Raw genomic sequence first — 17,177 nt, forward strand, 5'->3', positions numbered from 1 at the left:
TTTTTAATGAATCAATCCCCTATCTCTTTCACTCGAATGTAAACATCTTATATCAAGGAGATTTTAGTTCTTGTTTATATTTTCATTCAATACAGATGATGAACAAGTAAGAGGTCAAGAAATCTATATTTTGAAAAACTCCTCTTCCTATTTGTTTTCTTCATCCCAATGCAAGGTTTTATCTCTCATCCCACTGATTTCCATCTCCTTCCTCAAATGGGTTTCAAAATCTCACTAATTTCGCAAAAACCAAGAATCTGTTCTGGTTTCACAACTAGGGTGGGGAAGTTTTAAACTTAATTCTCTCCTATGAGATAAAAGATGTTAGACTCCAACTTGCTTCGATTGTAATTTGAACTTTGAGATACAGAACTAAAAGCAGCAATCAACTATTAATTCATGTTGTTTGTTCTTCCTATTTTGTGAAGGATTTCTAGTTTCATGCCTTTGATCATTGTTCCATAAAGTTTAGTAATGTTAAACCACATTACATAACCAAAATCAAAACCAAAATACAGAAAGGAATAAACCACAGTACAAATACATAACCCAAAGAAAGAGAACTAAAACCCAAAAATCAAACAACGAAAACCAAAAGCACCCAGAGGACAGCCAACGAAGAGGAAGACACTATGTGTAATCGTCCAAGTAGATGATGCAATGTGTAGAGGAAGACGATGATTGGAAGGGAAAGACGATGGAAGATGAAAACCTAAAATGAAGAGAGACGAAAACCATAGAAACAAAATTGACCTAACTCATTTTTTATTTCAAAAATTCATTAAAAGAAATTAGAAACGTTTCTATTTTTTAAAAAAACGAAAAACATAGAAGGTTACCAAACACCTTCATTTCTTAGAAAATGAAAACAAAAACATGAAATTGAAAATCAAGAACGTTACCAAACGGATCTTAAGATTCTAACTAAAACTTAAGATTCTAACTAAAACAAAACTTCAAGGTTTATCATTTTAAAACGAAGGCTTAAACAGTACATTATTAAAGTCTAGAAAGAGGAAATAAAGGCCAAATGTCCAAAAGGGGAAATTTTCCTTAAAATTATTCTACATGTAAAAGATGTACAAGGTAAAACTTCAATATTTTATTTTAATTTAGAGAACACATGAAATAGAAAATTTTTACAAAAATGTTTTCTTTTTCTTTTTCCAATATTAAGTGTGAGGATGAGAAAGAGAAAATGTTTAATGTACGTAGATGATACAAAAAAAAAAAAAAAAACTATTAAGACAAAACATTAACAAACAAATGTATAAAATATGAACGACCTTGAGACATGTTTAGTGATCCTAAAATTATTAAAATTACTTCTCAAAATCACTCCAAAATATGCTTTTCTTCATTTTGATAATATAAAAGTTGCATTTAAGAGTATAAAATTTACAACTATATTGTGTGATTAGATGAAATGAATACATATACCATTCAATTAAACTGATGGGGCAACAATATGGCTCTAGTTTGCCATCAGATGGAAGGGGAATTCAATTTATAAGGTGCATGTCCATCATTGAGACCACAAGATGAGCATTTATACGGAAGAACACGTCGAGGACAGTTTCAAAATATTAATAATGTTATATCGCAGGACAAAAAATATATAACATAGTTTATCATAAACATACAAACATCGAAATGAAGCTTCATGCATTTAGTATATATGCTGATGAAGTTACTGAGATCTCCAAAGTTGTTTCTCCTATTTATAAGCCAGAAGGAAATGAATGTCGGAATCAGATATGACCAACCAGTCCACCTTCCAACATCTTCATAGAAACACAAAGTTGCACTACAAAACAAGTCCAATAAAAGTTCATGGTAAACTCTGTACCATATAAACTATTATGATATTTATCTCGGAAGTAAATAGATTGTCTTTGCAAAGCTTCTGGTAGTTCAATCAATTCTGGAAGGAAGATGGAGTGGAGAAATATGCAATATATAAATTTGTCTAGATTGAGGGATTTCATCGAATAAGAAAAAATTAACTGAAACAGAATTCCAAAGGGTTAGCACATCCTTCTAAAATACAAGAACCTAAATACCTTATATGGCTATGTTGTTTAGTTATGCTGGACCGGCATTGTGCCAACCACGAGAGCAGGGAGCAATGTCCATGAACTCGTCAAATTCCTTAACGTGAATGTTGCAGCATTGCCACTTTAAATCAAACATAAAAAGTATCAATATCAGTAGTTGATAATCTATAATCAAATGCCATGACGACAAAAAAAGGTGTATTTTAAGTTTAGTAAATAAATGATCTCACCCCTCTCATCCGATCATGAAAAACAGGAGGTCCGGGGTGGTAACTGCAGGCAGTGTCATGATTCTCCATCTCTGTGAAAGTTTTACCACAACCCTTATTCTTGCAGATCTGAGGTTCATTCATACCAATTTTTTTTTTTTTTTGAGGGGCCTGAGTATCGGTATTGCTTGCACCAGGTATAGTTGAGGTTTCATTAATAGATTTGTTATTGCCTTTAATTTGTGTACCTAAGATTCAAACTTGGATTAAATTGCAATGTTAACATTCAGGAGAATTGCCAAATAAGGATACCAAACTCATCTGCAGATATAGCATAAAATCCAGGTACGGTACTCCAAGATACAAATTGAAAAAAAGTAAAAAGATGCGCTTACCATGGTCTGAACAGAAGAAACCTTGCTGACACCTAGCACATAACTCTTTCCCTAATGTATTTGTCATGGAAGAAGGAGGACTTGGCTTCTTAACACCAGTGGTTGGCTTGGTCAAAACTGGCTTTTCAGTTGTATGTTTTCCGGTCTTGCATCTTTATTAAAAAAAGTCAACAAAAACTACAACTTTGATTCAACTTAAAAGGCTTTCGAAGACCAACCTTAGCTTTTAATATCATCCATCTAAGTCTTAAACATGAAAGGTATTCTCACTTGTATAAATTGTAGATAGATTTACAGAAATGAAAATCAGAAAAACAAGAATGTATTCTATGCGGAAGAACATGTCATACTTGTCACAAAAAAGCATTATGAAAACAACACAAACCTTCCAGAGTCCAAATGAAAAACCATATAAACAGGGAATAATTCATGTCATTAAACCATTGTGTGTGGCTTAACAGTCAACACGAGCCAATGCAAATAGTTTTGATGGAACAAGTTTAAGTTACCCAAGAATTTAATATCCTACTAGTTTTCTTAGAAGCCAAATGTAGTAGGATCAAATAATTCTTAGGCAAAAACATTATCGAGGAGCAAAGTGACAGCACAAAAAAGTCACACCCACCCATCTTTCAGAATATGATGGGTAATGAAGAAGTACGTGAATCTGTTGCACATCAGGGTATGACAGGACCCAAAGCCGGAAATTGAGTACAAAAATGATTATACGATCCGTAGCAAAATTGATGCATCTAAAACATAAGAGTAAATAGTCTTGAGTGTCTGGATACCAATACTTGGTTCATATTTAGAATTGCCCTGAAAAAAACTACTATTTGTACAAAAGTAATATGTATATTCTAGGAAAGTGTCGGAATGGAATCAACAAACATCAGTTCATATCAATTATGCATGGAAACAGTGTAGCATTCCAATTAAAAATACAAGAATGAAAAAGATCTGACCCTGGAATCTCTAAAAATAAGCTGAAGTCGTGGCTTCTTTTCTTGCAACAGCTCCATTCTTTCATCCCATCATGAAATATAGGCTGCAAAAGATATTTCAACTTACCTTCTCTCAAATATATATTTAAAGAAAAACATAATCCTTGTATGAAAACAAACTAAGATATTCTTGAGAGCCAATAGGTCGATGTGAACTTACTCCCTGGGAACAATGGAGACCACAAATTTCAACCAAGCCCGTGGCCGCATGGCAAGTAAAGGGAAAAAGACAATTAGTAAAGTACACATTACGCAGCAAAGGAACAAGACAACATAACTTGTTGAGGAAAGAAACATGTTATTACTAAATAATTGTTTTTTATTATTTTTTTATAAGCAACAAAGGTTAAATATTCACCAGTAGAGCCAAAAGAACAGCCTAAGAGCAGGGTAGAGGGAACCCCTCCCAGCTAAACAAGAAGAGCCCTCCAACCGTTAATAATCATAAGACTAATTACAAGGGAAACCCTTGTTTTTAGTTGAACTAAGAGTACAATCATATACACAACATCAAGTACTACCAACATGAGCTTGGTAGGAAGAAAAGGGTATTTCAAGCACAATTTGCAACAGGAGAGCAACAGAGTTAATTGCCCACCCCAAAGCCTACGATTGCTCAATTTCAGAAACCTCAAATGGAAAATGTATGCAATATGGTTGACCAACTTTTGGATCCCTGGAGGTTGTAGCTGAAATCTCACAGCATTGAGTAATAAGGAAATTAATCATTCTTTCTCAATGTGCAGTCATCATAGGATTACAGATGGATACATCGATATCATTATCAACAAATATTTCTCGTAATAAAAAAAGTAATAAAGTTATATGAATCACTAATTAAGTTGTCTTTGCTTTCAAACTACATAATGCATCTTGTTATTAGCATTCATATTCATATTGGAATTAAATAGATGAATCTTTTTTGAGTTTTGTGTATTTATAAAAGATATCGGAGATATCAATTAATCCTAATCGATGTAGAACCTTCCGACTTAAGGATACATTGATGGATATATCGATATATCCATGAATATTTCAATCTTTGTCATAGTTGACATTAGGCAATTGTAGAAGTTCATGAAGTAAAGGGGCCACCAATGATTGACTTGGCCAAGTCAGGTTTGCACCTCCAGTGACTTTTATCCCAACATAGTCAAAATTCATCTTGGAAACCACCAATGGTCTAAGAAGTATGAGCACGGGCACAGGACACGAGATATGACACGCACCAATTTTGAAGCTGTAGAGCACGACACGTCGAGGACACGTTATTTTTTTTGTTTTTTTGGATAAGAAACATGTATATTCATATAACAAAAGAGAGCAACCTAAGGGCAAGGGACAAGAGGGCCCTCCCCAAAAAACTAAAAAATGACGGCCTTCCAATTGTTGAAAACCATAGTAAGGCTATAATTACAAAAGTGTTTGGTGTAATTCGTACTCCACCAAGAAGCTATGTGTTGCAACACAATCCAAAAAGAATCAAAAGAATTATAGCTATCTTAAAAAATTCTACCATTCCCTTCTTTCCAAATGCACCACAAAAGGGACCAGATAGCACATCTCCATAAGATGTTTCCTTTCAGGCTATAACCTCTAATGTTGAGCCCTTCAATCAACCAACTATCAACCTTACCAGGAAGACAAAACTCCAAATAAAAAATTCTAAACAAAGTGTTCCAAGCTTTCCTAGTAAAGAGACAATGCAAAAATAAGTGGTCTGGGGTCTCCTCTTCTTTGAAACAAAGGCAGCACATCGAGGGGCTGAGCATTTTGTGCATGAATTCTTTTTGGAGTTTCTCGTGTGTGTTAAGACTTCTATGGGCGAGCGACCATAAAAAGAATTTCACATTTTTTGGGATTTTAGTCTTCCATATGTGACGAATCAAAGGAATAGCAATGCAGCGGGATTTCATTTAAGACTATCACCACCATTTGAGGGGGGCCAAGAATGAAGAATTTCCAGAATTGAGGCCACATTGTCAAGCTCTTTATCGAGCACATTTCTTCTAAGGCCCAAGTTCCACAAGTGAGTAACAATACACCAACAATCAGCCACAAAAGCATCCTTGTTCAATAACAAGGAGAACAAGTTGGGAAATTTTCCTGCGAGTGGTTCCACACCACATCGATTGGCTTCCAAAATCTAATTTTGGTTCCTTTTTCCAGCAAACAAGCCAAGAATTTAAAGGTCTCCTTGTGCTTCGAAATACCAGCCAATAACCTATAATACCTTCCCTTGTTCAGATCTTTAGTAGACCACCCACTCCCCTCTAAGTTATAGATGGCCACAATTAAGCGCCTCCATAAAGAGGCTTGTTCCTCACTAAACCTCCAAAGCCATTTAGTGAGAAGAGCAATGTTCTTTTGCCTAAGCGAGCCAATCCCAAGGCCACCATAACAGATCGGGCGAGAAGTACAATCCCATTTGACAAGGTGGGAGACTGAATTAGTAGATCCTCATGTCCAAACAAAATTCCTAATCATCTTTTCTAATCTATTTATAACACCCGGAGCTTGAGCAAGGGAAAATAAATAACAAGAAAGACTATTGCATAAGAGTTAACCTGTGTTAAACTTGATAGTATGGGGTTCCATCTCAAAATCAATTGGCTATGTGAGGAGTAGCCCATCTACCTTATATGGAGTATGAGTTCCCTTGGTTTTTTCAATGTGGGACTCTCAACTTCTCCAACAACCTGTCCCCTTTGGAGAGGAACACATTAGGACACGTTTTTTTTAAATACAGACACACACACATATATGTGTGTACATATATATGCGTATAACATCAAAAGATTTAAACATAAAATGCGTTAGTTTTTTTATTAATTGTTAAAATAATATTTTTTTAAGTAATAAATAATAAAAGAGGAAAGGGCATTTAAAAGAGAAAAGTCAAAACCCATTTTTAAAAAATCCAATGCGGAAGGGATGTCAAAAAGCCCAATTAAGAGTAAAAGCCCTAACCTGTTCCCTCTATTATTTTCTTTGACATCCACGAAGCCCTCTCATCTCTCCTCCCTCATTTTGTTTTCCCCCTTTCCAAAGTTCCTCCTTGATTCTTCTCAACGACATTGATTCCTCCCTTTGCCATCGCTTAGTCAAATCAATGTTGTTGACGCCAACCACGCCTCACCAACGTGGCCATGCTCCCCTCCTTTCACCGTCGCTCAACTGGATACAAAGTTTAATGTTTTTATTTTTTTCCTAAAAAACTGCAGCTTGTTGCATCTTGAGGTGTCGCTTGTCATGTCTAGCCATGTCGAGGCATGTCCTGTCGCGTCCTGTCGTGTCGTACATTAAAAATTTAAAAATAAAATAACAGACATGCCAACTAGTGTATCAAGCACGTGTCCGAGGTGTGTCAGAGCATGTCAGCATTCGACATGTGTCTAACACCAACACTTGCCCATTTTAAGAGTGCCCATGCTTCATAGCCAATGGCTTTAAAGTTGAGAGAGATCGAGGCTTGTCCATTAGTTAAGAAACTATTAGCACTTGCAGAGCCTAAACTTAGAAATCAACTCTATCAAGAAGGAATATGACCAAAAAACTTTAATGGCTTGGGAGCATAAATTTGTCATGGACCCAACATTTATTGGCTTCATTTTGAGACAGATTGGGGTTTGACAGTAACAACTAGTTGAGGAACTGTTGAGGTCTACATAGCATTAACTTCACAGGCCAAGCCAGGCTCATAATTGTGAGAGGTCTTATGGCTTTGTAACTGCAATTTATAACGAACCCAACCTTTGGTGTGAGTCAACACCCAGAGAGTTTAAGGGCTGCCCAAATACAAGTTGAGAGGAGCCAAACAAGAGAGTAGGAAATGGTGAAGGAAAAACAGGTGTATACTTGTGATACAATTTTCAACTTATTGAGAGTATAAAAATACAATGTTACATCCCAATGTGTTATACTAGAATGGACACTTGAGGAATATTTGTTCATTTCGCCCTTGATAAAATGGAAACAATGAAATACAAAAACTGAAGAACTTCAGTGCCCCCCACCAGCTGTCTTTCAATAAAGTCTAACTATACCATTTGGAAACTTTCTAGTCCAAAACATTTTCTGAATATTAAATGAAAAAATGTTAATGATAGCAAGCATCTTTCAGTAAAGTATGTTAAACCAGCCTTGAACACTAAATTCCCAAAAGCAACACGAGAGCTTCTTAACACTTGTAATCAAACTTTTTTCTTTTAAAGAGAGAATAAACTAATCCATCTTCATTGATTTCCATTATGAACTTAATTCCAAGCTGGGATAGTTAATAAATTTCAAACTGAACAACAATCCATAATTCTAAGTTTATTGAAGTTGATAGGAGAAAGAGTATGTGAGTGTATTTAACAAACCGAATCATGGTATTGACAGGAACCTTCGGGATTGTCGTCCTCAGTGAACAAGGCATTGCAGCCAATTCTCTGGCAGGGAACCCGAACAATCTGATGCTCCATAGCTTCCCAATTAAATTTCAAAAAAGATGAGAAGACGAGAATTCGATGACTAAAATTGAATCTACAAAGTTTTGATGCCACTTCATAACATGTTTTATGTCAAAAATCACATAAAACGATATCGTGCTCTCAACACAACAAAACAAATATGCTTATATTCACAAAACCACATAATAGCACCTCATCATGTTAAACATTATAGAATCAACACGACAACCATCTAAGTGAGTTCAACCATATAGCACATCAGAATTTCAAGAAAAAATAAGCCATAATAGGAATAAATCAAACATCATACTGGCCAGGAAATCTAACCAATATTTTTTAAAGCGCAATAGTCACTTGAGACTCAAGCGCAAGGTGAAAAAAAGTGGTGAGACTGAGATGCACAACATATAAAAGTACCACATTAGGCTTATTAAATTTTATTTTTTAGTTAATAAAGGAAAACCCCAAATTATAACAAATTTTAAAAAGAAATGAAAAATTCCCAATGCCCAGGACTCTGGGACTTAGGGATTCACAAGGACGTGTGCCTAATGCATGCCTTATTATGTAAGAGAAGACAAGGTGTCAGACTTGTGCCTAGCGCCTAGGCGAACGCCCAAGAGGGCTTTTAAAATATTAGACCCAATCAGCAAAATTGCACTCACCAAAACGCTTCTAAATTAATCGAAAGTCTCCTGAAATTATTTTTTTTTTTTAAAAAAGCAATTATAAAAACAGAAACAATACAAAGAAAAGCATGGTTCCAAGGTTAAAAACCTTATTCGAACTCTCAAAAAGTCATCAATACGAATACTTGGAATCAAGTCCAAACTACAACCAAATTGTCAACTAATTTTACAGCACTTATAAAGTGTCCAAAAGAGTTCAATAGATCTTTACTATCTAAAACAAACCAATGCAAACTTGCTAATATTTCTGAAACTACTTAGAATTTACAAATAAGAGCTTTGGGAGTTAATTTACAAATCGTGACAAATCTAAAGGACCATAACCTAGTTAGAAAAGAAGGTTAGAGTGGTCTACCCACTGACGCTTAAACCTACATAGAGCCTTTAAGAAGAGGGTAAGTAAATCTAACGCCGAACTAAAGTAGGCAAGCGCCAAAACTCACCGAAAAGGACGAAAGCTTCTGGAAAGCCAAGAATTGAGGGTCGCCCGTCACAAAAAGGTCACTGGTCGTGAAGGACACAGGTCGCGATATTGGACGTCACTGTACCGCAGTTGTTCGCCGGATTCGCTTGACTCCACCGGAGACGTGAACAGGTGGGCAGATGAAAAGGTCCTGCAATGGGAGGCTGCTGTTCGGCTGAAGCAAAACGCAAAGAGTGCGGGTTGTAGAAAAGGAAGGCAAGACTGGGGGGGTGCCGCAGAGACAAGGAAGAAGATGGTGGGTACTGGGTAGGGCCTCGTCTCTTTTCTTTTCTTTTCTTTTCTTTTTTTCTAATTTCTTTTTCTCTCCCTAATATCACTCTTCGTTTTGCATAGGTTTTGTTTTGTAAAACTAACCCTTTTTTTCTTTTAATCTCTTAATAACTTCTCAAAATGCATCCTTAATATATATAATTTTCACAAATTTTAGTTGTGAGTGTTTACTTTTTAAATAAATTATTTTTCAATCTCATATTTTAAGGATGCATTTTGAGAAGTTATCTAACACCTCAAAATTTGTTTAAATGGTCTTTTTTTCTTTAAAAGGTAATCCAAACAAACCTTTAAACTTTTTCAAATCTTAACCATTTTTTAATTTTTCAAAATATTAAAATTACCCTATCAAATATTTAATATATAATTGAAATATATATATATGAATATTGGTTCATCCTAGACAAAATTGTACCAAACCTAAAAACTTGATAATCACGATTTATCTCAAGCAAAATTTAATCATGCAGACCGAAATCAATCAATTCTTTTACCAATAGCTAACTCTCAAATTTTCTATTATAATCTTGTCAAATTTTATACACAGACATAATATTGTATAGATGTTGTATGCTGCCTAGATGAGAAGTAAGCTTTATAACTAACATTTGATAGAAATTTCCTGCGTTCGACCTTGAACTCCTCAGAAACCTATCATTTCACTTGCACTTGGACAAGTGATAGAAAACTTATACTACATGTTTATTATTTGGACATAAAAAAAACGCATGAATAAAATTCAGGGTCGAACACAGGTAATTGATTCAAGATATTAGTTAAGGATTATTTACATCTAGGTAGTATAAAAGATTTATAGAATAATGAATGGTATAAAAGAAATACAGGAACAAACTACCACTGAATATCTACATTTAGAGATTCTGTAAAGGGGAATATGGATGACAAGATGGAAATGCGAACTACCTTGTATGGAAGAAAGAGCGAAGGAATATATATGCATTGTAATGCAATTAAGTAACACAACAATATTGATGCGATATATCTCACTCAACCAACTTATAATAAAGGCTTGCTCCTCTCAAAGTCATTAAACGACACACGTGGTCGCCTCTCGGGATCCATATGATTAAGTGTGCTTAGGAGAGATATATCTAGAAGGTTTCACTTATAAAACGTATAAAGCTTTGCAATTAAAGACAGCAACCTCTCGGTGTCTATTGTCCACACTTGTTCACCTCTCAGGATACAAATGATGGAAGCTATCTTGCTAAGGTGGAGTTTGTCGCCAAGCTCCCCCTTGCACGCATTAGCCTTATCCTTGTTACTTGTCCTCTCGGGTAGTTGGCGATTGACGTTGACCAAGCGATGAACAAAGCTCAACTAATGCGATAAAAATTATAAGCTAGACTTCTTATCAAGAACTTATCGCTACTTAAACTACTAATAACACATTGACGAGTGAAAAGTGTGTTTGATTGAAAATGTATAAACATGTAATATATTAGAGAATGTAGGTTTTCGTCCATTGTACAATATGAACAATATATATTACAAAGAAATACAAAAATGACAAGAGAGGAGAATAGAAAGTATTACAAGTTGAGGGAAATGATTATATGGAATCTTCTTTACTTAGAAGTGAAGCTCTCACTCTACGGTCTGACCAGAGAAGAAAAAAATGGGATTTACAAACAGCGGAAGGGCTACTCCCTTCCATTTCTCTCTAGGTGTTTGCCCCTGTGGGCACTTTGGTCAATTTAGATCATCTTCTGGCCCATCTTCTTGGAAGACATGAAGTCCTTTTATAGGCATCTTTTTGGCTGAATTTTTTTTTTTTTTTTATATTATGTCAGCCCTGATAGCAGCCTTGTCACATTACATCCATCATCAACCCCTTGTCGTCTAGTGAATCTTCCTCTCATGATGATGTGGTTTCTTGCCTAGAAATGTTAGTTGCTAAACGAGTTCCCATCGCGTAGCCTTTGCGCAAGATGCTCCCTACAATTCACTAGTTTCTCCCTTACTAATCGTCCTACGTTAAGACATAGAAATCTCATAAAACAAGCATAGTGCTTATGTAAGATATATTTCTAAATACTTATGAATTTACAAAATAAGTTACGTGTTTTGATCATCTTCCTATGTGTTTTGGCTTCATTATTCTAATAAAAGAGGCTATAATAACAAGTATTTATACACTTTATCACTCAACTACATTGTAAAGCTAGTAAACGTTGGTTATTTGGTGTGTCTACAATGTAGTGATGTCATGTTAGTTATACATTTTTATAAACATGAAATGACTTGCTAGGTTTTACCGATATTGAGCATTTGAGGAAGTTGTTTCCATTAAATGTTTATTTTTAACATTTTTCTTAAAAATTCATCTTATTTTTAAAAAGTTTATCACATGCTCGAATTTATAGAATAACGGTTTTATAACCCATCAATCATAGGTTTTATAACTCACACTTTCAAAATGTTTTCCACTTTTCAAGTAGAGATCGAGCTTCCAATGCTTGATACGCTGCCATAGTCTCCTAAATCTTCCAGTTCTATTTAAGTATGTAGGTGGAGTTGTGCATAAGAGTTCGTACAATCACATATGTTTGGGTATTGTGAACACTACGTAAAGCGTGGGTAGTGGTACAGTGTTAAAAAAATAGTTGAAAATCGAATCGATTGACAAACTAAATCGAAATTGAATGCATGAGATTCGATTCAGTTTGTGTTCTGATTCTTATGTTGTTCGGTTAAGTTTAAGACATTAAATGGATTCTAAAACCGAACCAAACTGCTTTATTTTTAAATAATTAAATATATGTATATATAAATAATTAAATATGTAAAGTATAACTTAGGGTAGGGTAAGTGTAACTTTGTAGGAATTATTTTGATAAACTTTCAAACTTCATTGTTTGAAACTTCTATGTCTTGTACTTAATTACTGTACAAATTAATTTAATCTATGTTTTTAACTTTGTAGGATTTTTATTTATGTATAATGTTTATAAAAGATTTTAATTATAATAATTATGCATAAGCGGTTTGGTTTCAATTCGGTTGTGTTTATGCATAAACGGTTTGGTTTCAATTCAATTTGACACAGATGAGTTGTTCGGTTCGAGTTCAGATGAAATTTTTTTGTATTTTTTGGTTTCATACATTTTTATCTTTAAACCGAATTGAACCAAACCGTAAATACCTTTAGCAGTGGGTGTTAGTCTTTTAAATTTTTTAAAATTTAGAATGTTAATGTCTTTTGTAGGTTCTGCATATTTTCAGTATGTTGTGTTGTGTTTGCATGTTATGTATTTCTTATATAAGAATAGTATGTTTTCCAAGTTTAAGAGTTAAGTTGAGTCAACAGGTAACATTAGAGGAGGATGATGTTTGTTGATTTCATGTTGTCTTTCAAGCTAACAGTAGGTAGTCTAGGAGGGGGTGTCACAATATCAGACTCCCACTTACTTAATTGAAGGAATCAAATTCCTCATGAAAATGTAGAAGGGTAGTGTTATTGGAATTCAATTTTCAAAACCACAAAATTCAAAGAATATTAAACAGAGAATTAAAACATGATAAACAAATATAATCTATTAACATGCTTTTTCTAAATAGAGAGAAAAGAAGACCTTAACCTTTAAAGATTTTATTTCTTCATGTAATTCCAATTTCTTCTCCTCGATCGAACTTGATTTACAAGAACATCACCACCTAGTGTTTCTGTAACGTCCCCACCTAAAATCCAACCTATTATAATACATGCATCTTCTATTTCATTTACTTGCTAAGAGAAGGGAAAAAGTAAGAGTTTGCCTAAAGAGTCTCGTGCTAAGTCAAGCAACAAGGAATAACATCTCGGAGGTTAAAGTAAAGCAAGTAACCCAAAATTGAAATCTCAGGACAGAGGCTCTAGAATTGGTGCTTGCCATCCGAGAGGAAGAATAGAGAACTTTAAAGTAAGAAATATTGGACAACCTTAAGTAATCTCGGGCGAGATCGAAAATAGAAAGTAAATTCCAGAGTTAAGGCACAAACATCTTGGTGCTTGTCAGCCGAGATGAAAAACAAAAAGGTTTGGAGATGGATTCTCGGGCCATCTTGGGATCATGTTCGATCAAGAGTGGAAGTAGGAAAGAAAACTCAAGAGTTCTCGAGGTAGATTTTGAACATATGAGACCGAGATCGTGAATACATGGATGAAGATCGTGATTCAGACTTGTGTTGCTTCTTCTGGCATAGCCTTTAGTGATACATATCTTTGATTTTTTATTTTTGACTTTCAATTTTCTTTTTACTCCTTCTTAGTTAGGGTTTTTTAACTTGTGAGACTTTTGTTTCTTCATCTTATATCTTTTAACTCTAAAAATTATCACTTGTTTTGTTTGTTCGATGCCATTTGAGAATTTCTCTTCCCTAATATTTCCATTGATCCAGATTTCAAAGTAGAGGATTAATGGATGATGGGTCACTATAAGAAATCGAGGCTTTGTCGATGCACTGTGTGTCGCAAAAAAGCCATTGTGCATCAGCGAAGCCTTCACCGATGCAGAGTCGCATGTCGGTATGGGCGTCGTAAATGACCCTCGTAAGAGGTAATGACAATGTAGGAATGAGACAACGTCGACATAATACTTTAGGCGACACATGATTTGCCGACAAGGTCAACACGTCGACAATACCCTAATATCGACGTTGAGTCAGAACACATTGACAAAGGGTGTTTGCCGATGTCGAGCCAATGCGTCGGTAATACCCTAATGCCGACGTCGTCGTATATGTGTCGACATAACTATTGAAGGCGAAGAAAGAAAAAGAAAAGTATGAGAAGACTATAGAAGAGCTTAGGTGCAAGAATTTTCTTCGACTACGTTTGAGAACCTCAAATCCAAAAGTAGGGACATGGGCATAATGTGCAAAGAGAAAAGTTGAACATTGTTACGAGTTGTGTCGGAAGAAATATGAGGTTGCTTTAAAGAGAAACGACCCTTGCTCTAGTGGTTCCAAAAAATTGATTGGAAAAAGAGGAGCAGAAAATGACAAGATCAAGAATCGAATAGATAAGTCATAGAAAGCTCCTTTTATTAGAATAATGAGGTTAAAATGCACAAGAAGTTAATCAGAATGCGTAACTTATGTTGTAAATGCATAAGTACTTGGAAATATGCTTTACACAAGCGTTATGACTGTTTCACACAATTTTAATGTCTAAACACATGATATTGAATAAAGAAAGAAACTAATGAACCGTAGAAAATATTTCGTGCAAGAACTACAACTAGGAACTCATCTGGTGATGAACGTCTCTAGGCGAGGAACAAAGTTATCACGCGAAGAAGGGTCACTAGAAGACAAGAGCAGTAGTTGGAGGTGATGTGGCGTGCGATAGACATCTTTCGGCGGATGTCGCTGACAAGTTCAGAAGATAGAATTTTCCCTCTCAATTGCTGCCTATATAAAGCCATATTCTCCGTCAACCTACAAGGGGGACACATGAATGGACGCAAGAGTTTGAATGGGCACAAGAGGCTTGAACTGGCCAAATATCCTAGAGAGAGAGAGGCGAAAAGGAATAACCTTTTCACCGATTGTAATTGTTTTCTTTTTCTTCTTCGATGAATTGTAAAAGTGAATGCTTAACCAGCTGAGAAGGGAGGAATCCATACTTCCATTGTCCCCTAACTTGTAATAATTCTTCCACTCTCTTATCCCCCATTTTTGCACTTCTATGTAATATGAGTTGTTCATATTATACAATGGTCTAAGACCTACTTTCTTTACATTGTGAGCCATTGCCTATGACCCATTGCCTACAATGGAAGCATGCGATACAAAGAGTTATAATGAGCGCATTACGCACAATGACTTGACTTGGTGATGTATTGCAATTGCATTCATTACAGTAGAAACTCGCAAGTCCTAGCACTAAATTGAGTAGACCAATTGGTCATATCCTTAAACTCTATTAGTTCGCCAACTTCTACTTAGTGTTTTACACATGGTAGTTTAGTATCCTTCTTAATTCATGCTTAACTTAAGCTTAACACATGTTTAGCTAACTAATAATTCAAGTTTAACACTTAATTGGCTCCTCCACGCCTAGCTTGTCACCTAATAATTGGTTAAGTGTTCGTTGTCGCCTTCCCTTCTCAACCTTCTTTCCTCACCTGAATATTCCTTGCCTAGCTCAAAACACATACTACCCATATAGTCAAATGTAAACAATTGTGTACAAAAAATAGTCAAATCTAAACAATGTTGTTCCAAATATAAACGACCGTGTAACAAAAAATCTTGAAAAAAATTATTGAGATTTGACTACCCAAATTTAAACGATCAAATCTAAACAATCGCATGCCAAATTTAAACGATGATGTTCTAAATCTAAATGATCATGTACCAAAAATCTTAAAAAAACTCAAATTTAAACGATTAAATTAAACGATCGTGTACCATAGAATAACTAAATCTAAAAGACCGTGTAGCAAAGAATTTTGAAAAAAAATCGTTTAGATTTGACTACCCAAATTTAAAATATAAAATTAAACGGTTGTGTACATGTAACAAAGAATCTTGAAAAAAGATGGTTTAGATCTGGGAACGATCAAATCTAAACAATATATAGGAAAGAATAGCCAAATAATTTTTTTTTAAAAATCGTTTGGATTTGGAACTATCATTTTCTAAATATAGTAAGCACATTGGATGTCAATTAATCACGCACTATTTTTGATATTTTTTTATTGTGGGTGGGTGGGTTTTTTTCGTATAGATCTACGTTGATATTTCCATTGTGGCCCGGTAGCCTTTTCCGTTTTCAAAATTATTAGGGATAGTTACAAATTTAGCCATTAGATTCGAAATAATTAAATATATAGCAACATTTTATAAAATTTGCAAGTATAGCAAAATTTGTCAAATTCTGTCAACGATATAAGTTTATCACCTATAGATCATGTTGCAAATATTGGTTTATCACTAATAGATCATACGAGTTTATGAGCAATACAAGTCTATTAGCGATAGTTTTGCTATATTTGCAATTTTTTTAAAATGTTGCTATATTTTTAATTATTATTCCTAAAATGGACATCAATTACAATTACCATGTCTATATTTTGTGGACGTTTTGTTGTATTTTGTAAAAGACACCTAAATAAACTTAATCTGAATTTGTCATGCATTTAACGTGAAGATAATAAATTTATTTTAAAATTACCTAATATATCCCATACTAACATCAAATAAAGATAGTATATATATGGATTTAGATACTTTTTTTCATTTGCTTGGGATGTTTTCAACTAAATTGTTGTGAATTTTAGCTTAGTCACGCTTTAGAATTCTTATCTACGGGTATGATCATGTTGGACCTACGAACTCTTTTGTATACTATATTTATAATTAATAAAATTATTTCTGTTTTGTTGAGTAAATCATTTAATTGGTAATGCTTGTAATTTGTTGAGATTCAATTTGAGATTGAGAGATGACAATTAAATTAGACTGTGAATGTTTTGGTCACAGGTAAGTTTAGTAAGGTAGAGATATTTAGGAATTCTTGTGCAGAAATTTATGAATGATCTTTAGGTTTTTAATTAATAAATAGATGGACGAAAAATAACTAGTGAATTCCTGCAAAATCCAACCA

At 34.5% G+C, this 17,177-nt stretch overlaps 1 protein-coding gene across 3 annotated transcripts; it reads right to left on the reverse strand.

Annotated features, from left to right (window-relative positions):
* Positions 1-1,382: 1,382 nt before the first annotated feature.
* Positions 1,383-9,592, reverse strand: LOC101205090 (cysteine and histidine-rich domain-containing protein RAR1). Of its 3 annotated transcripts, none has more exons than XM_011650749.2 (8): positions 9,252-9,592; positions 8,030-8,133; positions 3,826-3,828; positions 3,627-3,709; positions 2,662-2,813; positions 2,288-2,514; positions 2,064-2,178; positions 1,383-1,924 (listed from the first exon to the last, which is right to left on the reverse strand). In XM_011650749.2, the coding sequence occupies exons 2-7, from the start codon at positions 8,129-8,131 to the stop codon at positions 2,086-2,088; spliced, it is 660 nt and encodes a 219-aa protein (XP_011649051.1). In that variant the 5' UTR covers positions 8,132-8,133; positions 9,252-9,592; the 3' UTR covers positions 1,383-1,924; positions 2,064-2,085. The 3 variants fall into 3 exon arrangements, with proteins under 3 accessions (XP_011649051.1, XP_004138923.1, XP_011649053.1); XM_004138875.3 differs by having other exon boundaries at positions 1,383-1,807; positions 9,252-9,591; XM_011650751.2 differs by lacking the exon at positions 3,826-3,828 and having other exon boundaries at positions 1,383-1,807; positions 9,252-9,590.
* Positions 9,593-17,177: the final 7,585 nt, after the last annotated feature.

Source organism: Cucumis sativus, chromosome 2, assembly GCF_000004075.3.
Source record: "Cucumis sativus cultivar 9930 chromosome 2, Cucumber_9930_V3, whole genome shotgun sequence".
NCBI lineage: Eukaryota > Viridiplantae > Streptophyta > Magnoliopsida > Cucurbitales > Cucurbitaceae > Cucumis > Cucumis sativus.